The sequence below is a fragment of the Vespa velutina genome, chromosome 11, assembly GCF_912470025.1.
Source record: "Vespa velutina chromosome 11, iVesVel2.1, whole genome shotgun sequence".
Taxonomy (NCBI): Eukaryota; Metazoa; Arthropoda; class Insecta; order Hymenoptera; family Vespidae; genus Vespa; species Vespa velutina.
The window spans coordinates 2783269-2811097 of record NC_062198.1 but is presented as its reverse complement, the minus strand read 5'-3'; the positions used below and the strand labels follow the sequence as shown (position 1 = coordinate 2811097).

Genomic DNA, 27829 nt, shown 5'->3' with positions numbered 1-27829 from the left:
TTTTAAATAAATAATGGATTCTTTCTTACGTGCGAGTGAAAGTAAAATTTACGAAACAAACGTTATTAACGAGATTTTAATTGTCTTCTTTTTAAACAACTTCAATAATTTTATATAAAAAATTTAATTGAACAAAATATGAAATATAATATCTTATATGTAAAATTGTTTAAATTATTATTTATTCGGAAATTTTTTATTTTTTTCTTCAAAATGGCCAAATAATTTCATTACAATAACCTTTATATATATATATATATATGTGTGTGTATATATATATATATATACTTTGATTTGAACTTATTCAGTGAATAAAAAAATAATTCTCTTAACTACCATAATAATCATCGCTAATTGAATTTATAATTGTTGAGTTCGCTTGAATTCACCGGAAAAGAAAAAAAAAAAGGAGAAATTATATTACTTGCGTGCCCGAAATGATCGTCGCAATGCAGCTTATTCACGTCGGCGTATTAGTTTCATTATCATGAGCATGCTAACAATGATAACAATAAATCGTTTATATCATTAAGATATAAAAGCGGATTAGTAAAAAAATATTCTACTTTTAGAATTTTTCATATAGTTAATACATTTTTATTAGACTTGTCGAGATTACAACGAATGAACTTTTAACATGAAAAGTTTTTATGAATTTATATAAATCAGAATATTTCATTGAAAAATTTTCATAATTCTTTTTTTTTTCTTTTTTTTTTTTTTTTTTTTTCTTAAAAGACTAAAATAATTAAATATTTCTTACAATAAATGAACAATTATTTTCTTTTTTTCTAGGCAAACAATTCGTCAAAATTGATATGAGTCATCCCATATAACTATACACATATATATTTTAATATCTTTTTTGAAGGAACGATTAAAACGAATTATGATTATAATTGGAATGTAAGTTTTTATGTTAATTTTTTTCAAGGTGAAACGTTAGCCGCATAATTAACGTTCTTTCTATTTAAAAGGGAAAATATTAAAAGAACTTTGATAAACTCACTTGGCTTCGAGCGCCAAAGCAAACACCCCAGCAGCTTCCGGCGCCGCAGCGGATGTTCCACTATGAGTCGTCGTACATTTCCCATAAAGATCGGTCGTAGCCTAAAAAACAAATCATAATTTTAATTTAAACACTTAGCATCGACATTAGAAAATTATTTTGATCAAGTACGCATTAATTTTTTTATTTATTTAATCGAGAATTTGTTTTTAAATCATCTCTATGTCATTTATTTTATATTGGATTTGTATCAATTATCTTTTATATCGCACGGGAATTCGTTTAAATCACGTTTATGCCTTTTATTTCTTTTTTTTTTTTTTTTTTTTTTTTTAATCTTATAATATTATTTTCATAATTATATCTTATTATTATTATTTTTTTAATTTATTTTATTTTTCACGGAATTGTTGCATGTGTATTTAATTTATTATAAACACAAAAAAAAAAAAGAAAAATAAAATGATTCATTAACAGATTAGACTGAAAGAAAAAGAATGGTTACTTTAAGCAACATTTTTTAATATCTTCTTATAATAATTATAACTTGATATAATTTTTACATGGCACATATATTTAAGTATATAAAAAAAAAAAAAAAAAAATGTATCATAGTATATAGTACTAGAGAAGATAATGTCAAAAGATATGAATCGACGTAGAGAAAGATCAGAAACGATTCAATGGATTAGAAATAACAAAAGAAGTGACGTTCAGAAAGATTGATTTTTGAAATTCATAATGTAAAACTCATGTCTTGAAGCTTATAGGGAAGCTTTATCCCTACCTCGATGAATGAAAAAAAAATTATGTGGGTGGAAAGATCGAAAGCTGTTGCCAAGTAAAGCTTTTAGAGTGGAATGATCGAACGCATTAAAAATATCGTTTCCGTTTTAACCGACAATACAATGACATATGTATATCGAAGAAGAAAGAAAATTATATACACTTTATAAATGATATTTCAATATACGATCGTGGATTATGAATTACTATGTGTGTGTGTGTGTGTGTGTGTGTGTGTGTGGGTGAACGATATAATTTTCAACCTACGTCTTTCTTTTTCTTTTACTTCTTTCCTTTTTATTAATATTTATTTATAGATACTATGGCAAACATTGAAAAGTAATCTATTTTCAATAAGATAGCGAAGACTTACAAACGTTATAATTATTCATCTGACTTAATTCAACTTTATACAGTGTGTCTCTTATATTTTTATCTTTCAATATCGATCAGTTTATTTAAATAACGTTTGTTATATTTATATTTATATTTTTTTTATCTTCTTAATTTTTTTCTATTTTTATTTTTATTTTTATCTTTATTTCCCTATCCCCTCTATCCCTCTGGACTTGTATAATTTATTTTACGTAGGAAGAACGCGCAAATGTACTTTTATAATTTTCATTTGTATAGACTAATAGAATTTTAATTTTTTAATCTTCATAAGAATTATTGTAAGCGTAATTTTATTATTATCATTTTTATAAAATTATTATAAACAAAACAATAATTGCTGTATGAATATTGATTTGTTAATAACGCAAAAAATTGTGAAAAAAAGAAAAAGAATAGATTTTTAATATCTTTAACTACATATATATATATATATATATATATATATATATATATATAACTAGGATTGTCCATCGTTTAAAATTAATTGTCATCAATCGTATCGTTGACGTTTATTGTCTTTCGTGTTATTATCGTTATTAAATTGACTTTTATTCTAGCCATGATGATACAAATGAATTCGTTGTACGCACGCGAAACAAATTTGATAAATGCACTTCGTGCTACAGAACATTGATTTATCACAGTAAGATAAATGACCATAACGTACCGTAAGAGACTTGCTCGTAAGATCGTTTATCTATCTTAATTAGTATCTTTTATTAACCGAAACATCAATGTTATCGCAATCAACGAATGAAAGTTTTTTCCTATCTTCTTTCTCTCTCTCTCTCTCTCTTTCTTTCTCTCTTTCTGTCTCTTTCTCTCTCTTTTCTTTAGATTTTATGTTTAATAATAAAAATAATGATGTTCGTTCATCATTATTTCATATAATCTTGTTTTAATAATAATAATAATAATTTAATAGGAAATTTGCTTTTAATAGAATTTAATCTTATTTTAATAATAATAGTGATAATAATACAATAAAAATCGATTAAATTAATCTTATTAGAGATTATTACTCATTTAAAAATAGGACTTATGTAAATATTTATATCATCGATTTTCGCATGATAATGTGACCGCTGTGTTTATATTTCTTCTATGTTCTGTTCGTTTAGTTTTGTTTATTACGTTAGTCGTAGTTAGGTCGTAGTAGAGTATAAACCATTAGAGATCAACGTCTAACGATAAGTCTTACGAGTTGCTAATCTTATTGTTTCAATATAAATTTGATGTAGTTTCGTTTCTATATAAGTACTTTTTTTTATTATTATTAAGCAAATCGTTATAAAATGTTATTAAATGAATATATATATATATAAGAATCTATTCGATATATATATATATACACACAGACACACGCACACATATTATAATTGATAATGAAAAACAAATTTAAAAAAAGAGAAGAAGAGAACAAAAAAAGAAGAAAAAAATAATTAAAGTGTTCATACTCACCACACCGGTATTGGGATCTTTCGCGCCATTACTAAAGGTCGAAGCTAATGTGCTAGAACAACTTTCATCGTAATGGGCATTTTGACCATCGTTAATGGCACTGTTTATGCTCACGGTCCACATACTCGCTGCGTATCCATCGCAATTACAATCGTCCTCTTCGCCGCCATCACCGGAAGCCCAGACATAAATATTGCCTAAACCTTTTCTACCCTGGGAAAGAAAATGTTTGTATTTGTGCTTGGAAAATCAAGATAAAGGAGAAAGGGTCGAATAAGGAAAGGGAGAAAGAAAGAATGAAAGAAAGATTGAAAAAAAAAAAAAAAAAAAGAAAAAAGAAAAAAGAATGAAAGAAAGAATGAAAGAATGAATGAAAGAATGAATGAAAGGAGGAATGAAAGAATGAATGAAAGGAGGAATGAAAGAATGAAAAATAAATGAAGGGAGAAAAAAGAGATTCTCTTATAAAAAAGAAACAAGAAAATAGTATCCATTCGTTATCCAATATATTAGAGTACTATTGTAGTCATTTTTAAGTGATCAGGGTCAGTATATCTAATGTCCTGCCGTCGAAAATCTTTATTTGTTCTCCTGAGAAATCAGTTGACCTATCCGTATCATGATATTAACCATCGGACTTCCTGTCCGTCGAAAATTCCCATGAGCCAATTTGGCCTTTCTCTTGTCACGAATATATATACATATATATATATATATCTTCTTTATATATTTATTTATTTACTTATTTCCTTCCTTCTTTGCTTCTCTATTTCCTTTTTTATTAATTAATTAATTAATTTATATCTTCTTATCTCTCTTTCTTTTATTTGTTTTCTTTCTTTCTTTCTTTCTTTCTTTCTTTCTTTTTTATTTATTTATTTATTTATTTATTTCTTCCTCTCCTTTTTTTTCTGATACACGACTCGAATGTCTCGGGCATGTTCATTCACAAAAGGAAAAACCACAATCTTAATTTCTTAAGAAATATAGAACTACATATATCTGTATATATCTTACTCGTAAAATAGAAAAATTATTGGCTTCTTTGATCTCAAAGAAAAAGAGATAACGAGATGTTTTTCAATGTGTCTCGTATGAATTTTTATATCTCCATTATTTTTTTTGTTTGTTTGTTTGTTTATTTGTTTGTTTGTTTTTTTTTTTTTAATTATATCAAAAATGACGTATGTTTTTTTCTTTCTTCTTTCTTTTTTTTTTTTTAAATTTCTGTATTATCGATATTTTTATCATATTTTTATCGATATGTTTATCATTTTGTGTAAAAATTTACATGTATATGTATGCATAAATCTTTGTTAGTATAGTCCAGAGATTGTTTTCAATAATGACATGGACGCCGTTGTCTCATTTGCATTTTTATATCTTTATTATTTCTCTTTCTTTTTTCTTTTCTTTTCTTTTCTTTTCTTTTCTTTTCTTTTTCTCTTTGGATGATTAAAAATAATTTCTTTTGAATATCCGGCTCATCAATATTTATTTATTTTTATATATCCTTGTTATTTTTTATGGTTCAACATATATGATTAAAATATAAAATGATTGTATAAAGGATATCTCATATAAATTTTAATATCTTCGTTATTTCGTTGATATTATTACCGAAAAATAATGATTTTATTTTATTAAGAGGGTATCTGGATCATCGATAATTATTTATGTTTTTTATTTTATATAAAAATATATAATTATATATATATATATATATATATATATATATATATATATATATGTCTTTGTTTCTGTTTTTAGGTCACGAATACATGTATTTTATATGTATACATATATATATATATATATATATATATATATATATATATATATATTGACGCAATCTGTATAATTTAAATGTGAAGAGATCGATTACAGAGTATCCATTTACATTTTAATATACTCGTTAGATTTTAATTATAAGGACAAATGTTTCAAAATGAGATTATGATATAACTATTTTTTTTTCTTTTTTTTTTTTTATATTTGGATCATCTGAATATTTATTTGTATCTATTACTGCAATAATATTATGGCAATATTCTAATGAATCTTAAAACAGACAAAAGTTAATGTTTATATCGAATGTTTTCGTATATAAAAATTTTAAACCACAAATTCATATATCATAAGACACCCCGTATAATTAAATCAATCACAGGCTGTCACGTTGAAACCTAAATAATTTCATTATTTTCTGATTATATTGAAGAACAATATCAAACAGAAAAGACAAATATCGTTTGAAAGATAAATTGAAGTAAAACGAATGACGTAAATTTCTATGTACATATATAAAAACCAAAGAAAAAAAATCTTCGTTATCGTTTATTAAATCACATTAGACACCCTGTGTAATTGTAATATGAAGAGATATATTATAGGGTGTCATATTTTATATTGAATCATGTCTATGTTATTTTTTCATTATAATTGAAAGAAAATTACAAAAAAAAAAAAAAAGGAAAAAAAAGGAAATAAAAAAAGAAAAAAAGAAATGATCGTTCAAAAGATAAAATTGATGTAAAACGAATGATGTACATAAGCTAACATGAAAATCTTTGTTATTATATTTATTAGATCACATAAGACACCCTATATAATTGAAATCTGAGAATATCGATCGTACCTCGTTAACTCCACGCACGATGGCCCTCATGGTCGCATTTCGTGGCCCATCAACAGTCTTCCCATCATCTGTTGGGCCCCATGAGGCACTATAAATATCGATCAGATCAGGTTCATGGCCCATACTATTCGCTTCGATCAAATCAGTCATATAAGGCTGATCCAGCATCCGTATTCCAGCAATTTTCGAATCGTACGCCACACCGACACCACAAACCCCATTGTCTCGAGCTGCTGCTACTTCACCGGCACATCTGGTGCCATGACTTCGGTAAATGAATTACAAATAATTAATTAGTCATTTGCATCGATAATTATTGTTTAGATATCTAATTAATTCGTTTAACGTGTTTTCTCAACTACCGATAATTTAGTATTACCGTTAATATTAATTATTGTATTAAGAATCATTAATTAAAAATATCGATAATTTTATTTTTATATATGTATGTATGTATGTATGTATGTATGTACGTTTCAAGAACTGATTATTTTCAGCTTTTAAAATATTAAATGAATTTAATTTGAATGTTAATATTTGTAAAAAATTTTTACTTCTTAAATGATTTTTTTTTCTTTTTTGTTTTTTTTTTAATTTAAACGAAACGATAAAGTGCGATTGAAAAATATATTATTATTTGGTTAATAATATTATTTATTTTAATAATGAAATATATTTATAAAAATGTTCCACGTCTATTATTAAAACGAATAATTTTAATAATCAAAGGAAAAGGAGAGATTATTATTAGAGGGGAAAAAAAAAAGGAAAGATATGAAAGAGAATTAAAAATATCAAATTTTTCTTAATAAACTTGTCACATTACGGATAATTTCAAATTGTCAAATGCAATCCGAAGATATATAAATCGATTTAAAATCTCGACTCGAATGATTTCTTTACGTAAATACAAAAATTGTATGTTTGATCGAGCGAATAATATTAAGGATCGTTCGAACGATTACATAAATTCCTCCTAAAGTTCGTAAGTTTTCTGATACATGTAAGCAATTCTATATTTTCGTTGAAAACGAAGCAATTTTCTTATTTGATAGAAAAAATAATATTAACGCGAAACAATTTCCAACATTTCAATCTACTTTCCGGTAATAATAATTAAACAGAACCGTTAACTAATTACGGGAGCTTAATCAATGATTAGCGTTTAATTAACATTGTTATGACGTTATAACGAAGAGTTCGTTCGAATTGATTTTGCCAGTATATATATATATATAAAAAAAATAAAAAAAAAATAAAAAAAAAATATAAAAAAGAATATTTTTCTAATTTTTATAACAAAATAAGATAGGTATATATGTACATGGATAAATATGTATATACATATTGCACGTAAATGCAAAAACATGCGTTCTATAATTTTTAAAATACTTTAGACAAATTTATATTAGTTTAACAAAACAATAATTTTCATTTACAATATATGTATGTGTATTACATTATGTGTGTGTATTTGAATTTTCTTAACAAATTTGACTGCTGTTATAAGTTTTGCCTGTAAATATATAAAATAATATTAATATAAAACAATAATAATAATAATAATAATAATAATATATAAAGAATATGATATAAACAATATTAATAACATGTAAAGTAATTATTAATAGGAAAAATAAGAAAAATAATCTGAACAAATTTAAGCATAATATGAAATTATGGAAATAATAAAGACAATATTAATAATATATAAAATTTTATGTACCTACAAAATTGACTTTCAAAATAACAATCTCTAAAAAAAAAAAAAAAGAAAAAATAATTAATAAAAATTAAGATTCTAAAAAATGTTACAAAAAAAAAAAAATGAAATAATAAAATTACAAATAATTAAACTTACCTGTTAAACCAATCGTCCGTATATCTTGGATATGGAAATGGATCGTTACTGCTAAAATCGTAAGAAGCTTTAGCGTTCTGAAACATTCGAATCCACGTTGTCTCTGCGGTATAATATGTATCACATCATTTAAACGAGAAAAAAAAACAAAAAAAAAAAAAAAAAGAAGAAAATAAAAGATAAAGTACTTCTTTCCTTTTCTTTTCTCTTTTATTTTTCTTTTTTTTTTTTTTTTATTTTTTTTTATTTTTTTTTTTTTTTTTTTTTTTTTTTTTTTCTTTGTATGGTACTATCGTTTGCAAGAATAAACGATGAAGTCTCAAAACGAGTCCATCAATTTGTACGAGGTACGCGTAGCTGAGTTTATCTCTTAGGAGACATTATTCATTGCGAAAGCGTAAAGCCCCTTAATGAACATTTGTTTAAGTCGAGCTCCTCTTTCTTGTCTTTCGATTTATTTTACGTGGACTTTAAATATCTAACTTCTTTATCACAAATCAACTGTTCATACATTATCTTCAATGATATTATATATTATACATATATAAGGTATAATCACTTTTATATAAATCATAAACGTTTAACGTATATATATATATATATGATATGTTTGATAATTTATAAATATTATTTCATTGTTTGAACATTAATATGAATTATTTTTATTACAATGAAATAAATACGAGTTTTTGAAGGTAAATATGTCTTTTTTGTAAACGTAGAATATTGTTAAATAATAATAAAAAGAATTATTATTTTGATTTTAATACTAATAATAAGATATGTATAAAAATATATTGTTATCGAATAATTTTAATATTCGAAATGAACATTTCAATGATCTTATATTACTTGAAAAAAATTAAAAAAAAGATTTGATGGAAAGTTAGAAAATTTTCTAAGTTCAAGAAAAAAAAAAAAGAAAAAAAAAAAAAGAAGAAGAAGAAAAAGGAGAAAAGAAAAAAGAAATAAGTTATAATTTTCTCTTCCTTCTAATTTAATCATTGTTTACTTTCTAGTTGGTTGATCAATTGAATAACAATTTTTAAAGATAATAATAAAGTTATGTTCGAATATAGAACCCGTCGTAACACATTGGTGTCTTTTATTCGAAAAGAAAAGGTCACGGTTATGAGAAAATTTGAATTTCATCGTGTCTTCGGTGTTATGCTAATGTAAAGATCATCGCTGAACATCAAAGGACGAGAGGGATGAGACGATAGAAGCCCAAAGAAATAGAGGAGAAGATATTTTGGGAGAACTAACGAGATGTTAAACGAACGATAGACAACGAGAGTGAAACTTTATAAAATTTGCTGAAGTTTCTTTTTAACTTATGCTAAAAGTCTATAAAAAGATTAAGTTATATCCTTGAAATTTCCTTCGGATATTTTTTCCCTCATAAAAGATTCGTTCGAAAATCTTATGTTGCAGCATGTCGTTAATAAATATTTTTTTATCGTTAATCGACATCGGAAAAATATCGAATATCATCGTTTCAAATGAAATTTGGAAAAAAAAATATTTCTCAAATTATATCGTTGAAATTTTTCTATATCTTAAGAATTTTTCTTTACCGTATACATTAAGAATTTCCAAGAGTAACAAGATAAAAGAAATACAATTACCTTGAGTATTCTATTGGAAAAATAATATTTTGAAAAGAAGTATGTTTCTTTTGAATAAAATAAATTATTGCACAACATGTGTAGAATGAATCAATATATTTATATATATTAAAATTTTTTAGGATATAAAAAAAATTTCAAAGATATTAAAAAATAAAAAATACAATTTCTGTGAAAATTTTATTGAAAAAATAATATAAAAGTCATTGTATAATATCTTTTAAATACTAATATTTAAACATACTGTGTAAAATCAGAAAAAGAAAAAAATTGATTTTTTTTTTTTTTTTTTTTTTTTTTTTCAGAGAAAATGTAGAACATAAAAGAGAGAAAAATAAAGAAAGAAAAATGCTGAAAAAATATAGCTGAAGGATTAAATTAAGTAACGAGTATGTTTACTTACGTAGTTATATTTCAGGTCCGGGTGCATGTAATCAACACCTGAAATAAAACAAAAAAATAATAAGAATATTGGTGCATTACAGAAATTGTCAATAATAATAATAATAATAATAATAATGATGATGATGATAATAGTACAAAAGAAAACGAAAAAGTAATAAACCGGTGAATTGACATGACATTAAGAAAAAAATTCATAAAATCTCTAATAAGCATTTGAAAAATTTTATTTTCAATTGAATTATTCTTACAACTTTTTTTTTTTTTTCATCAAACTTTAAAATAACTCAAAAACATTCGAAATTAATTTATAAACTTTGTATATGCATACATCGAATATAATGTTTTCATTATGAAATAATTTGCAACAAACTAATGTAGAAACTTGTTAAAAACTTATAGTGGAGAAGTTAAATAGAGTGAATTAAAATTTTTTTAGAAAAAAACAAAAAAGAAAAAAAAACAAGAAAATATTGTACCATTCATATGCATGTCAACCGTAATGGAAATAATGCATACTCGTATACGACTTATGATCCATTGGATCTAGAAACTCGACGCTGACGTGTAGTTTACTCAGCGATGTTTGAACTTAATCGAGCTATCCTCTTGACAATTTTACTAAAAGCTTCAGTCCCGTATGTATTATATATATATATATGTATATTCTATTGATTCTATCTATCTTTATAATATATCGTTCGTTTTATTAATTAAAGGATTTGTTTATAAAATTAAAATGTAAATTTTCATTGATTAAGTAATATTAATTCAAATTATTATTATTTATTAAAAAATGTCATACGATTGATATTATTAGTAATTCTCTTTCTCTCTTTATCATTTTTATATATAAATAATATAAAAGAATATTTATTAATTTTCTAAAATGCAATCTTTTTCATTTTATATGAATAAATAAAATAATTAGTGAATGACCTATATCGTTTCAACATATAAATACGAAGCTCCAAGAAAATATTAAAAAAAAAAAAAAAGAAAAGAAAAGAAAAGAAAAAGGGAGTGAAATATTTTTGTAGACTATATTTCGTTATTATTGTTTATCTTACAGTATTAATTAAAAATTTTGTAGATAATTTTCTTTCTTTCATCATCGATAAATTTCGATTAAAGTTATTATTATTTATTATGATCATATAAAGTGTATGTGCATATCGTAGGTTTGATAATAATATTAATTTTATTAATTTTCATGTACATATATATATATATATATATTTATATAAATAATGTAAACAAATGATTGCATTTTCTATAAAGAAAAAAAAAAAAAAAAAAAAAAAAAAAAGAATATTCATGGAATGTTGTATATTATTTCAACGGACAAGCAAATAATAAAGAATTTTTGAAAAATTATTTTAAAATGTTTAAAAAAAATAACATTTTTATGCTTCATACTTTATTGTTATTATTTATTTCCGTAACAAGTTATTGTTTATTAAGATCCTTATCGATGAAATATTCTGACTCAATTTCTTAGCTATTTAAGCTCACTATAAGTGTACTATGAAAACGAGCGCATAAATATATATATATATATATACACATGAATATAATTGAAGTCGATCAGTTTTGACACATATATACGTGAGTATCGAAAGGTCGTATATAAAGAGACTCGAAAATAATTTCGTCGCGTAATGAAACGATCTAGTGACGCTAACAAAGTAATTTGGTGGGAGCTTTACCAAAATCCTATTACTAGAAGAGAGAGAGAGATAGAGAAAGAGTAAGAGAGAGAGAGAGAGAGAGAGAGAGAGAGAGAACGCTTTTATCATGGATTACGCACACTACAGTACCTGTGTGTATAGATTAACTGGCATAAATTTCATTCTACGAGAGGGAAAGTCAATTATCTTATCTGTCTGTCCATCAACAACGTTCTCTGAAATATCTTCGACGAAAATTAAATGAAATGAAGAGGATAAGAATTTTAATATGTTAACTGTTAGATTATATAATAAATCGATTATTTCATTCGTTATATCGATATATTCGTTTAATATTTTTTGTAACTTCTTTCTTTTTTTTTTTTTTTTTTTTTTTTTTTAAAGTGAAAGACAAAAAGGATCTTTTAATACAACGAATACATTTTATTTATATAATCTCTCCTTTATAATTATCTCAGAAATGTTTATAATAATGTTTTTAAAATGAAGTAACTTTTATTCATGCGTGTATGTGTATATATAAGTACATATTATACATATATTATAATTATTTCATATATATATATATATATATTTATATATGCATAAATGATAATATAAATTATATATATATATATATATGTATATATAAAGTCAATATAAATAATAATAAAAATTTTTAATTAAAAATAATAGGATTACTTTGTATGAATACGAAAAGAAAATATAGAGAATTAATTATTTTTTTCGACATTTGAATATTAATGAGAAATATGAAATATGAAATATGAAATATGAAATATGAAATAATAATAAATATGAAAGTAATAAATAATGATAATTAATTTTTGATAAACATTCTCACCGTCGTCCATAATAGCAGTGGTCACGTTTTTCCCAGTAACACCTTGTGCCCAGGCAGCTTCAACGTTGAGATCCAATTTAGGTTTACCACCATTCTGTCCAGTATTTTTTAAATACCATTGATATTGGAAGTAAGGATCCGTTGGATTTCTATTTGCTAAATTTGGTGAATTTTTAATCTCGTACAAAGAGGCAAGATTGTCCACGGTTAATGTGTTGTAACCTCGCTTTACTCTTTTAAATCCAGGTTGTTGAACAGCTGTATGCACCTGCGAATCATTCGATATACATATTTATATATATGTATATATATTTTGTATTCTCTTTTTTCTTTTCTTTTTCTTTTTCTTCCTTTTTTTTTTTTTTTTTTTTTTTTAATCTGGAAAATTGTACCATCGTGTATTATAACGAAAATCTGATTGTAGAGTGACACGGTTTCCTTTCTATAAAACATTAAAAGCATTGAAACCAGGTTACGTTACAACGAAGATACGTTAAAATTTATTATTCACGATGTCTCAAAGGAATTTGATATATACAGTATCTACTTATTATTTACTATAATTTTATATATTGAATAGAGAGATATTTATTATGAAGGATGTGATATAATTGCCGAGTAATATAATATAACTGGGGAGTTGAAAGATGAAGTTGAATTTTTTTTTCATTAAGATTATTATTTCAATAATTGATATATTTGTTTAAAAAAAAAAAAATATATATATATATTATAAAGAAGTGTAGATTAGATAAAAGCATTTTTCTATAAAAAAATCTATAAAAAAGTGAAAAGATAGAACGACTTGATAGAAATGTTAAACAAAAATTGTAAATAATTAAATGGAACGAAAAAAGTTAAGATAATTAAAATTATTAGTTATTAACAATAAAAAAAAAAAAAAAAAAGAAAAAACTTCTATCTCCATTGTAAGAGAAAGAGAGAAAGAGAGAGAGAGAGAGAGAGAGAGAGAGAGAGAGAAATACAGAAAAGAAAACTGTAAATAGTTATATAATAAAACAAAAATTGTCAAATACCAAAGTTATTATTTTATTAATATTAGAAAAAATAAATCAATTTGAGAAGGTAATAGGAAAAAGAAAAAAATAAAGAAAAAAACAACAAAAATTATAAATAGTCAAATATACTAAATTGTTATTAAAATAATATAAAGAAATAATAGATAAAAATGATGATGAATAATTAATATAATTGATGATTTTGACAAGTGAAATAAAATGTTATCCCATGATAAAATTCTTAAAGTAAAAGAACGATTAGTGAAAAGCAACGTGAGATGTTTCCAATGTCCTTAGAAATGGCAATCGATTTTTTATTAGCATGATTTGATAAAAATGTTCAAGCCGGCAAATTGATTTCATTAGATCATCAACAAAACGATGAACATTAAAAAACAACTAGGAGGAGGGATAATCTTCTTTATCTATCTATCTATCTAACTATTTAACTACTTATCTATCTATCTATCTATCTATCTATCTATCTATCTATCTATCTATCTATCTATCTATCTATCTGAATCATTTGAGCTGACAATAATTGTGATCGATTTGTTCGTCCGTTGAAATGAAATTTCTCTCTCGTCCTTCTGCGCAGGAACGTTCCATTTTACAAAATTCGTATTGAGCTACGATAATCAATGTTACATCTTCCGTTCTAAAAAACGAACCAATAAAAATCTAAACGTTCAAATACTCCAAAAAACATATTATGGACGATTATATCATATATGAAAACTAAAAATGAATAAATAAAATTAAAAAAAAAAAAAAAAAGAAAAGAAAATTGCCATGTATGGTATATCATAGAGATTGATTGGCCATCTCATGCCATCAGAAAATTCCATGATCACGTTGTACAAATATTCGTGAGATGTTGGATGGAACCTGCATCGAGAAATATTGAAATTCAGTAAGTAGTTGACTCCAGGCTTCATAGGGGAGACTAGAAAATCGTATTTTATCGCACGCATCTTTTCTCGTGCTCGAGAAGGGTTTCACTTGTCATAATCGCTAGGAAGAATGAAACGGCTTCGCCTCTAGCGCAACAGCTATCGCGGCTTCTATTTATTATTCACGATGCTACGATAGAAAAGTTCACTGCAGAGGTTACATACAGGGTGTCACTAAATAACTGAGACATTAATTAAATTATACTTTTTTTTCCCAAATAGTCTTATAAAATAAACTTATTCGATAATATATATATATATATATATATATATATATATATATATATATTTGTATATATTGTATATATAAATATATGTATATATTTATATAAATAAAATATTTAAAAAAGAATAATCTTAAGATAATATAAATATTTCGTTATATATATATTATATATATATATATATATATATATATATATTGATTAATTACAAAAAAATCATTGATATTATTAATAATAAATATATCCTGTTTAATAAAAAAAGAAAAAAAAGTGATATTATCTGAATAATAAATAGTAGTAATATTAAATTAAAAAAAAAAAAATTGAAAATACTTATATAATAAATATTAATAATATTTAATAAAAAAAAAGTTAATACTCTTATAGAAAATAAATATTACTAATAATTATATCGAATTAACTCGTTAGAACATTTTGTTTAATAAATACTTTGGACAAATCTAGTTGTCAATCAATATTGTACACTCTTTAAGAACTCCGCAAGATATTTTTTTTTTCTTTCAACGCCCCGTATAAAAAAGTACTTGGAGAACGTTCACCATAGGGCGCTCCACTTATGTTTTATTGCTCCTCACCCCCGACGAAAATCGTATACCCTGCTGTGCACGACGTTACGCAATCATGTCGATGAAAAAAAAAAAAAAAAGAAAGAAAAAAAAAGAAGAGAAAAAAGTATTGTATAACGAAAAAACAGAAGAGAGGATTGTGATCTAGAAGAACGTTTATGCGAGCCATAATGGCATTCAATTTCTCATTCAACGAAATTCATTTTAAGGCACATTGATATGCATATATATACGTGTGAAAAAGAAAATAATAATTTTTTTATACACTGTATTAATTATTCAATTGATGTCATTTTAATCATATAAAAAAAAGGACTTAGAACATTTTATCGAATTTTTAAAGAATTTCTCTATTGTTATAAATTACATAAAAAAAAAAAAAAAAAAATATTATCTAGTAAATTATTTTATATTTAATTTAATAATAATAATTTATATCTCACATAAACTGTATAATATCGAATAGTTCAATTGTTTTGTAATATAATATTGTAAAATATATATGTAAACAAAAATCTATACGAATAATATAAATGTCATATGAAAAATTTATTTTGTTAAATATTCAATAGAATTTTAGTAAAACAAATAGAATTTTAGTAATACATATATATATATATTAAATATAATATATAAAGTACATATATGTATATATTTAAAAAAAAAAAAAAAAAAAAAAAAAAAAAAAAATTGAAAAAAAAATAAGTTTTATTTCTAATAATAATTTCAAAGTAATAAAGCACTATATAAAATTCTGTGACGTCGTCGGCTTTTATCACGTAATATCGTTAACTAATAACACGGATAAATTACTTAGTTAGTTCAATAGAAATGGAAAGTTATACTCTGAAAGTATAGATTGAGGTTCACGACGTTACTAACTTATAATAACTTAATTAATGAACTTTGAAGGAAGTGTTAAACGTTACTCACCAATGGGTCTACCTTCAAACGTCGCATATGCGGTACGGATCTTTTACTCCGTGCATGTGGTAGAGCTTTGTGAACGAAATGATATTCCATTTGACTTCCTAGGATCTGCAAAAAAAAAAAAAAAGAAACAAAAAAACAAAAAAGTAAAATACATATACATGTAATTATTCATTATTCATAATTAATAAAAGATCTAATTAATCGATAGTCACGGAAAGTACAATTATCAAATGTACTTTCTTTTAATATTCGTTAACGAAGAACAATTAGTTCGTTCTTTTTTTTCTTCTTTCTTTTTCCGAATAAATCACAAGTAAATATTATGCATCACAAATGGTATGGAAAAAAAAAAGAATATATTCATTTGTATTAAAAATTGATTGTTAGAATTATATTAATTATTATATATATTCAGGATAAGAAAGAAAATATTAAGATTCCTCTCAATTTTTCTATAAATTTTATTTTATATTATATTTGAATAAATTTTGTGTCCATCAAATCGAAACATCAATCGTTAGCAATTTTATCGAATGCCATTATCATTGTTCCAAAGCAAGATGTTCCACTTCAGTATGCAATTTACTTGGATGATGACCTATTATTCATATTCAACCACGAATTGCTGCCATTCGAGGTTCGAACAGTAAATTGGTTTCGAATAATACATACAAATTTAAGTACTTGATAGGAGTATACCCGACAGTTATATACTAATTAAATATATGTGAATTTGACGAGTATATGTAACAAGTAACAAATAATGTAACAAGTTAATAATTGTTTTACGAAAATATCAAAAAAAAAAAAAAAAAGTTTACAAGAATAAATATAACGATTGTGAAAACAATGAAATAAATTTTATCGTTAAATAATTTCTATTTCATTATACATTCATTAATAACATTTTTATTGTCGTATAATAAATTACGATCTATTTATGAACGAGTTTGATTAGTATAAGAAAAAAAAGAAAAAAGAAAAAAGAAGTAATAGAACTAAAGGGACTCTAAGTTATAAAATATTATATTAAATTGACCAATAAATAATATCAGAAAAAAATTGTTGGATATTTTATATCGAAAATAAACAACACTGTATTTTCATTTCATTTTATATAGAAAGATACTATATTATATATTATACTATACTGTATTATATTATACTTTCTTATTATTATTATTATTATTATTATTATTATTATTATTATTATTATTATTATTATTATTATTATTATTATTATTATACTATACTATATTTTCATTAAAAATTATTATACTATTTTATATATATGTATACACACATATTCGTGTATGTACATACATATATATATATATATATATATATATATATATAAAAAGAAAAAACGTAATAAATTTTACAAGAAGGACAATCGTAATTCTTAGGTTTTAATGTTACATTTTTATGTAACATTCTTCTTCAATAACGAAAATGTTTCCCAAAGCGCTCCTTCTTCTTGACAAAAATAAAACTTAAAAGAATGTAGGCACTCTCTTGGAGTGTCGTAACGCTGAAACACCTCCATTTCCCATCATGCTATATAACAGAAAAGACGGAACTCGTTTCAACGAGTTCACGTCGTCGTTTGGCGAAATTTAATTTCCCTCAACGCCGTCTTCGTATTCAACTTCGTTGAAAGATCTTCGTTCTATATGTATGTACATAGATAGAAAACGATTCGCACGATAAAATGAAATGAAAGCGTAATGAAAAAAAAGAAAAGAAAAAAAATATAGACAACAATATATAGCCAATAAAAGTTTATAGAATAATATTTTGATATCGTTTAATCTCCCATTTCATTTTACGATTATAATATCAAGTATGATATCAATATAACTCAATTGTAAGATTTTTTATATTAATCAAATCGTTTCGCAAAAGAAAAATTATTTTGAATTACAAAAAAAAGAGAGAGAGAGAGAGAGAGAGAGGGAGAACAAAAATAAACTACATTTTTTATTTGTTTATAATTTTTTTTATAATTAAGATTCAAAATATAAATAAGATATATATATATATATATATATATATATATATATATATATGATTTAGCAAATATATTATGCATATAAATAGATGTCCTTCAATTGGCTGATAGAAATAACAGATAGATAACAGTGAATAAAAGTTAGATAAGACAGCTAATAATGTATCGTTATATTAAATAAATTGACATATATAGGATGTTTATAAAAATTTATTCGAATTAAAAATGAAATTATTTAAATATACACGTTTAATCTATAAATGAAAATATTTCAAACGTTTGAATTAAAATTATTTACATTTTAATTGCAATATAAAATTTTTTTTTATTAACAATTAAAAATTTTAAATAATATGATGTTAATTATTAGATAAATGAACATTTATTTATAATTTTTATTATATATGTACAATTTGTTTTAACGATCAAGATAAATTAGTTTTCCAATGTGGATCACGAAAAAAGAAAAAGAAAAAGAAGAAATATGTCTGATAATCTAATTATTTCTAATGATTTCTCTTTCTCTGCTTATCGTAGGTCTTAACTAACCAATGTAATTTGTTCGAAAGTGCTGAACGAAAGGTCGGATAACATCGACGCGAAAGAGAAATTCTTCTTATCGATAATCGATGAATCGAAAATACGTATCTTTCCTTCGTTCAAGTTTTCTAAGACGAAATGAAATTATTCCAATGAATAATTTAACTTTTGCATTGATTTCCAAATAATTTTTATACATATATATATATACACACATATTTTATACACACATATATATACATATATATTATATACATATTTTATACACATGTATATGTAAGTTAATAATGTTTTTTTTTTAAATATTTTTTTCAAAAATTTTATATTAACATTTTTGATATTGAACCTAATCGAGATTAACGCAACCATGAACGAAGGTCAACTTTAATAATCCTTTCCTTTCACGGAATATAAACTTTTCCGAAAGTTTCACGATAAAATTATTACTTACTCGAAAGTTTTACAAAACTTGTGGAAACACGTTTCGCATCGTATTAGACGTATAATGAGGGAGAAAGAGAGAGAAAAAAAGGGGAAAGAGAGAGAGAGAGAGAGAGAGAGAGAGAGAAAGAGAGAGAGGTAAAGAGAAAGAGAAAAAAAAGTTTATACCGTATTACAACTTTTTCTTCTAATAGTAAGTTATTGACTCTCAATACTTCATCTCTTTACGATAACATCTCCTTAGTGATCTACGATATAAATGCGAATAAAAAATGCCTGAGATGCATCCAATAAAATTTCTAGAATCACATTGATTTATCTCTCTCTCTCTCTCTTTCTCTCTCTCTCTCTCTCTCTCTCTCTCTCTCTCTTTCTCCCTCTCTCCCTCTCTCTTTGTTTCTCCATACAAAAATATGTGCATAAAAGGAATACCTCAACAGTGATTCTCTATTGAAATTAATTAAATAGTAAAGTTCTTTGCTGTATCAAATCAATAATACGATAAATTATGCAAGGCATGTCTCGTATAAGAGTGAAAAAAAAATATATAAAACAAAAAGAATTAAATCACTATGTCCCTTTAATTAATCGGATCATTGTAAATAAATGTAAATTATTTTCTTTAAAATATTTTTCACAAAATTTATAATAAAAAATATCAATGTTCCTCGCAATAATATTGATATCGTCTTTTTCTCTAATGCATTATCGTACGTACAAATATGCAATAGATATTTTATAATAATAATAATAGTAATAATACATATCTTTCTCTTATTTTTTTTTCTTTTCTTCTTTTTTTTTTTTTTTTTTTTTTTTTTCGAAATAACTCAATAAAATTTACTTCAATTGTTCATTTAACTTTGAAATAAGAGTCGCGGCATCGTCTTTCACTGGACCAATCGTAGAAATGCATTTATAAACGAGGAAACTACCTACGTAGTTAGTTCAAGTTCGTTTCATAATACAAACTGGACGACGCGATTCTATGAAGACGATATTACTACTTGGAACGTCATCTCTTCCGTTTCGTTCACTGTGCGAGAAAGTATCGTTATCTGTCGATGCCAGACAGTTTTTGTGTCGCTTCTCTTCGCACGGAAAACCGATACGGGTCGTGGCATACTTTGGTGTTCGTTCGTATAGAATATCGTTGTGTTGTAACATCCTAACCAACTACGATACCCGAGATCTCAAAGCTCGTTCGCTTTCCCTCATATTTTTCTATATATACATAAAAAAAAAAAAAAAAAAAAAAAAAAATAAAGAAAGATAGCTTTCAATATGGCTACAAAAAAATTATATTAATCTATTTTCTTTATATTATAATATTACGAAATGAAATTCTTTAATGTTTTAATAATAACATTACTTTGCACTATTTACATTTGAAAGAAAATTTAAAATCAATTTTCTCTTTTGTGTTTTCTTTTATTTTTTTGTTTTTTACGAGAATTATGTTTCTTTATTTTTTTTAAGATAAAATAAGAAATATACGTTTATATTGTTAAAATATTTGCTTACATATTTTGATACAATATCGATCGATTCTCTCATATTTTTCTATAAAACAAGATGACTGACTTTCAATATGGCCGAGAAAAACGATCCAACGCCATCTTTTTATTTATTTATTCTAATAACATGCATTATTATTCTCGTTTTTATATAATTTATATCTATTTGATTATATTATCGATAAGATAAAATAGAAATATGTATTTATGTAATTAAAACATTAAAACGTGTGATACAAGATCGATCGAGGGAATCAAATATCAAAGTTATTAATTAATTCGAATAAAATATATAAAAAATTACAGGAAAATAATACTAATGCTTTACTTTAGAATAGCAATTTCGACCGCAATTATCTATCTCGAGAGATAAGGTTAACACCTCGCCATTGAGGATTATCCAATGTCAAACCATAATGTCAAATGTCATGTAAATGAGTGCATGCGTAGATAAACGTAGATAACAAATTATAGGGAATATATTTGTAAGGGAAATGTAATTGATAATAAGAGTAATTAACTAAAATAATATTGGATTAATATAATAATACCGAAGTAATTTTTCGAAAGAAAAAGAGAGAGAGAGAGAGAGAGAGAGAAGAATAAAAATTAAAGTAAAACAAGGAGACAAAAATTGCTGATTTTTATCGAAATCTGAGAACATACAAAAAAAAAGAGATCTAACATATATTAAATTATTAATAAAAGATTTGATTATAATAAGTTCTTTGTTTATCAAATTCATAAAAACGTCCTGAGATACTGAAAAATGATTGATCGAAAATTACAACAGCCATGGCACGTGATCATCCATCAAAATCATTCGCCATTTTTAAATGCCATCGATAACAATCTCGTCTCGTTCTAAATAAAATTGGACGATTAGATTTTCCTTCGTTCTCGTTGTAAATATAAAAGACAAAAAAAAGAAAAAAGAAAGATAAAAAGAAAAAAGAAGAGTCATAATTTTCTCATAATAAATCTAAACAGTTATCGTAAAATTTTGTGGAAGAGTACCATTAACCATGTTTATGATCAACATCGTAAAATAGACATTCCCATCGGTCACAAACGGTAATAAGATGGGAAGTAAAAATAAAATCCATCTCGGCTCTCTTTTACACCATCTCTAATGGCTTTATCCCCAGCTTTCATGGTACGACGCTAAACAGTGGGATTAAGGAGAGTCACGAAGAAAAAAAAAAGGTAAAAAAAGAAAAAAAAGGAAGAAGATTAGTTAGTATAAGAAGCCTCGCAATTAATTTCCCTTTCGATAAAAATCTTTTACGATTGATAGATTATATATTGATCAAGACGAATGAAATGAGACTTTTTCAAAAATATTTGAAATATTTCATGTAATACCTTCACGTTAATAAATTTTGCGAAAGTAACGTAATGAAATATATAATATATATTATGTGTGATAAATTTTATGACAATTGAAAATATTATATAATATTAATTCATTGGTACGAATGATCTTACATCAAACAAATATTTACTATTAACTATAAAGATGTATGTAATAATTGATAATAATCGATTGATTAGATATATATAAATACGTAATTGAATAATTGGAATTAACTTTGAATTGTTCGTACAAAAAAATATCGATAAGAAATATCATCAATCATTTATCTTTTTCACGTTTATTTCACGATCACGATTTAAATCAAGATGAAATTAATTGTAAATGATACATCGTGGAAATTTTATTTTCAAGTAAACTTTCTTTTTTAAATTTAATTTTCTTTTATCTTATGTTAGCATATAGCTATCTCTCTCTTTTCTCAGACATCCTCTTATCAATGGAAAGTAAACTTGAATATGGAAATGATTTTAGAGAAACATTATTTTTTTTCTTTTTATTTGAAGTAGTAATATTTTCTCTCTATCTTTCTTTTTCTCTTTCCTCCTAAATCAAACGATCGCATGCCAAACAAAATCTCATACCCCTCCGGCCCGTTAATCCCGTTTGGATTCGCCTACACTCGGTTGTATAATCCAATTAAAATGTGTCTGTGAGGTACGTGACAAGAATCACTAACTATGATACACGAATATTTAACAACACTGTTCTTGTCTTTGTCTCTCTGTCTCTCTCTCTCTCTCTCTCTCTCTCTGACAAGATTATACATTAAAAAATATCATACAACATAGGGTTAATCGCTCTTAACAATCTGGATTTAGTTTCTCATTCTACAAAAAAAAAATAAAAAAAAATAAAAAAAAAAAAAAGAAACATAAATTTTATATTTCATTGAGTGATTTATCTCTATCTTTTTTACTTTTTTTTTTTTTTTTTTTCATTTTTTTTTTCTTTCTCTTTTTTATTTTTATTCATCGTGAGGCCTGCGTTAATCTGATCGTTATCTTCTTTCCTACGGTCGTGTTACGTTAAGTACCGTTACGTCAATAGAGATAAGTATCGATGAGAAACTTTATGTAACGTCGTGGGTTTATGCAAAAACAAGAACATAAGGTTATAATAATTTTACCTATGGAAATAACACGATTAGGTTATTTACTTTCTGTATGTTCGTGCATGTGTCTCTGCCTCCGTATTTGTGTACGTTCGTGTAAAAGCTTCTATCATCTACATAACTATATAAAGTTAGACAAAAAATAAAAGGGAAGCTTTTCGAAGTTATGGCTGTTCTACTCTTTGCTCTGCTCGGCACTGCTCTTATATTTTACGTGAAATATAGAGTTACTTGGTTAAACGGATTATTAAATTATAGTGTTTTACTGAGTAAAAACTGGTTCCCTTTTATTTGGAGAGACAATAAGTAAGGAGAAAAAATAAAATTTAACTTTAATATTAAACTAAAAAATGAGATTTATCATTTTTTAAATTATAGTTAATAATGTCGATCAGGTGTTATACCTTAAGAATCGTTGTTATAGAAAATAAAAAAGAAAGAAATAAATAAATAAAAAAAAATCATGTTGAATGTTACTTAAAAACTTAAACTATTACTATAAAATAAATTTTGTAATAATTTCTAGAATTATAGTTTATGATATCGTTCAAAGATAATACTATGAGAATCACCGATATAGAGAAAGAATATATTAAGACTGTTATTAATATTGTAAAACATTGTCTTATTTTATACGCATTTTTTTAAATAAATCAAATTATTACAGAGAGTCTAATTTTCTTTCAAACAAATTATTTATAATGATGTTAAGAACGTCTATTGAATTTTCACTTTCATCGTAACATTAACGAATTTCGATTTACCCAATTAAACTTTGAAATTGTTTTTGAAGAATAGCCTGTAGGAAAAAAACAAAAAAAAACAGAAAAAAGAAAAAGAAAAAAGGACAAGAAAAAGAAGAAGAGAAAAAAAGAGAGATAAAAATAACACATTCCCCAACAAAAGTAAAATTAACTTGAAAACTATGTGCCAACGAACAAGTTTATAGTCAAATAGTGGAGGGGAGGGGTTAGGTAAGCTAGAGAGTAACGATCGGTGGCTGTAACTTTGTAAAAGCAATTTTCCGGCGGCGATTTAAGTGCATAAATCGAGTATATATTTTCTACGCAATTTCCCTAACAACAAATATATACCATAAAATGTATATAAATTTTCAGATGATATCAAAAGTCAATTACAATTCTCCTAGTATCTTTAAGAGCATTTTGTTTCGTAAAAAAGTTTGTATACTTGTAGTTCTACGATTAAAAAAAAATAAAAAATAAAAAAAAAAAACAGGCTAAACAGTCTTGGAAAAGATTAAATTAATTTTTTTTGAAAACATTTAGAATCTTTTAACTCACTCCTTTTTGTTTTTGTATTATATAAAATATATAATGCATAATTGTATATGAATTAACAATTGATTTTATAACGATTAAATGAAACTCAAAATGAAATTCAAAAATACGAATAAATATATATATATATATATATATAAATATGTAAAAATAGATCAAGAATATTTTACAATTTTTAGAAATAAATAACAAAATCAGAAGAAAAGAAAAAAAGAGAGGGGAAAAGAAAAAGATAAGTAAAGTTCAATCGTTCTACGTCTATTGATTTTGCGAAAAAAAAAAAAAGAGAATAAAAGAAAAAAGAAAAACAAAAAAACTTAGAATCAAGATTGATTCGACATTCACTTCGCACGTTGGTTTGATCTTCACGAAAAAGGGAATGTTTACTGACATTTACATGAACAAGAATCTCTTGCTTAAACGCGTTTCCGAAGAAAACTATAGAACAAACGTGTTAAATCAGTGGTTCTCAAACTTGTCTATCATCGAAAATTCTTTGTAATATATTAAAAAAAATGTCTACTATTCCATAATTCATATTGTATTTTTAAGAACACTTTGAGAAACACGGTGCAAAGTGAACACCAGAGATAATACGTTTTATTTCATCGATCCATTAGGAAAATGAATTTTCAATATCTTTTTATTTCTCATTTATTTATTTATTTTATTTTTTTTTTTTTTTTTATAAATATTATCAGAGAAGAAATTAATAATGATTTTAGTAGCATCAAGACACGTAATCGAGACGCACTCTACAAAATGAGATAGCTTCATCGTTAATTTTGTTTGAATTATAGCAAGCATTTCAATGTTTTATGCGGGTTACGCATTCTGAAAAGTTTATTGGCCTTTGTTTTATTTTAAGCATGTTGCATATAGTGACTATCGATTCGTTAGTATGGTTCACAGATCGATTTAAAATATATACTTTAAATACTTATGTATTTCCACAAAACTATGCTCGAATATACACAAAGTATATATATATATATATATGAAATATATACATATATATATTAAATATATATATATATATATATATATATATATATATTAAATACAATATAATACGTATATCTATTGAATTGAGAAATAAATTCTTAAAGTTCTTGAATATTTTTAACTTATCTCATTCAACTTCGACTTTAATTACGAACTTGTGTCGAGTGAAGTTATTAAAAACAAAAAAAAACAAAAAAGAAGAAAAAATTAGTATTCTTTAATTATTGGAAACTCGATCGAAAAGCTTCATTCATAAAGACATAAAGGAATATAATCTTCACGACGACAATCTTCAAAGGAGTAATATTAAAATGATTCCACCAGGGAACTCTTTTCTTTTTAATTTAAAAAATTTTCTTTATTCTCTGATAAATTAATTACGTCATCGAACATATTACTATGATAGAAAAGTAATAATATATGAAATGTCATTAAAATAAATAAATAAAAAATAATTATAAACATTGATATATAAAAACATTATATTTGATAATTATTATTAAATATTTCTATAAATTATTGTTAAATATTTCTATCTTTTTATATACATTATATATATATATATAATTTTTTTTTATTTAATATATTAACTTTATCACAAATAAATTATTCAATCAAATAAAATATTTGTCTGAATATTTTCTACTTTATTAATTTTAATACGTTTAGAGTACGCGTGTAATATGTAAAAATAAATACGTGAAATTTGATAAATAAATTCTTAAACGATATTCGTCGGCAAGAGAAATTGGCGATAACGACTCGTAAACATACACACACACACACACACACACACACACACATATATATATATATATATATATATGCACGTACGCACGCACACATATATACATATACACGTATAAATGTACGTATGTATATAGAAACAGTCATTTCTTGAATAAACATCGTTCCTTCAAGAACGACCAACGTTACGTAGTTGATTTCCATTCGAGTATTCTATTTGTTCTCCGTATATTTCTAAGATATACTTCGATATATCGTACATTTAATCATCGATGGATCGATACTTTCCACGTGATGGCATCTTTTCTTTCAAAACGATGTGCGCAGGTGTAGCAAGTGACTTAACGAGATCACTTTTCATTCCATTATCGACTTAGCATCATCTAAGGATCTTTATATGCAGACAAGTTTTACACGTGTTGCGTTACACCACAGTGGTTCTCTAATTTTTATATCACAAAGTCTTATGCGTTAAATATCCTTTTTCTTTTTCTTTAAATTATATCAAATCGTTTTATTTTATTTCTTTTTTTTTTTTCTTTTTTTCTTTTTTTTTTTATTTCATTTTTCGAAGATAATATCAATTCAATTGAACGAATTTACATTTTAAAATCTGATCTCAATTTAACACTCCTTGTATTTCTTAAATTATTTCAAATCGCGTAAATAGTATCAATTCTAAAGTCGTGAGTTATGTATTATAATATCATCTAAAGTTAGCCGACCATGTTTCTTTTTTTTTTTTTTTTTTTTTTTAAATTATTTCAAATCGTTCTATATTTCTTTGTTTTTTTATATTTTTCGAGAATACTAATTAATTATTTAAATCGAGGATATTATTTTAATGTAATATTATTTAGTGTGAAACAAGGAAAAAAAAAAGAAGAAAAAAATAATGATTTTTTTATAATTGTTTCAAATTATTTTTTATTGAGCATTATTTTTTCTTCAGAACTTCTCCGTCTTTGTTCGATCGAAGTAACAGTATTTCTACTGATGTATGTCTGATCATACTACTGATCTGTTACTTTAAGTAGTACGAACAAAGACTTAAGAAACATAAGAATAAGACGAATGATAAAATTACTCCGAGTGAAATAAAAAATTGAAAAATCGATATTTTTTGTTTTTCTTCTTTTTTTTATCGTTTTTTTTTTTTTCTTTTTATTTTTATAATCTTATTAAATGTGCCGCATCAATTTCTTATAAGTTATTAACGACGTAAGAGTTAAAGTTCACAGTTCATTATATTCAATTTGATGCACTTTAAATAATGTAATATTCTTTATATAGATTCTATATCCTTTAAATTATCCTTTAAGATAATTTTATTCCTTTAAGGGACA

General features: G+C 24.5%; 1 protein-coding gene across 1 annotated transcript in view; it reads right to left on the bottom strand.

Moving 5' to 3' along the window:
• LOC124952820 (neuroendocrine convertase 2) overlaps positions 1 to 27829 on the bottom strand; it is a 35984-nt gene that overhangs the window by 6512 nt on the left and 1643 nt on the right. The window contains exons 2-8 of the mRNA XM_047503284.1: positions 16433 to 16537; positions 12717 to 12984; positions 10183 to 10220; positions 8152 to 8228; positions 6291 to 6555; positions 3653 to 3865; positions 1010 to 1110 (exon numbers count right to left, since the gene is read on the bottom strand). Of these exons, the coding sequence (XP_047359240.1) occupies positions 1010 to 1110; positions 3653 to 3865; positions 6291 to 6555; positions 8152 to 8228; positions 10183 to 10220; positions 12717 to 12984; positions 16433 to 16537 (1067 nt within the window). The remainder of the gene's footprint in view (positions 1 to 1009; positions 1111 to 3652; positions 3866 to 6290; positions 6556 to 8151; positions 8229 to 10182; positions 10221 to 12716; positions 12985 to 16432; positions 16538 to 27829) is intronic.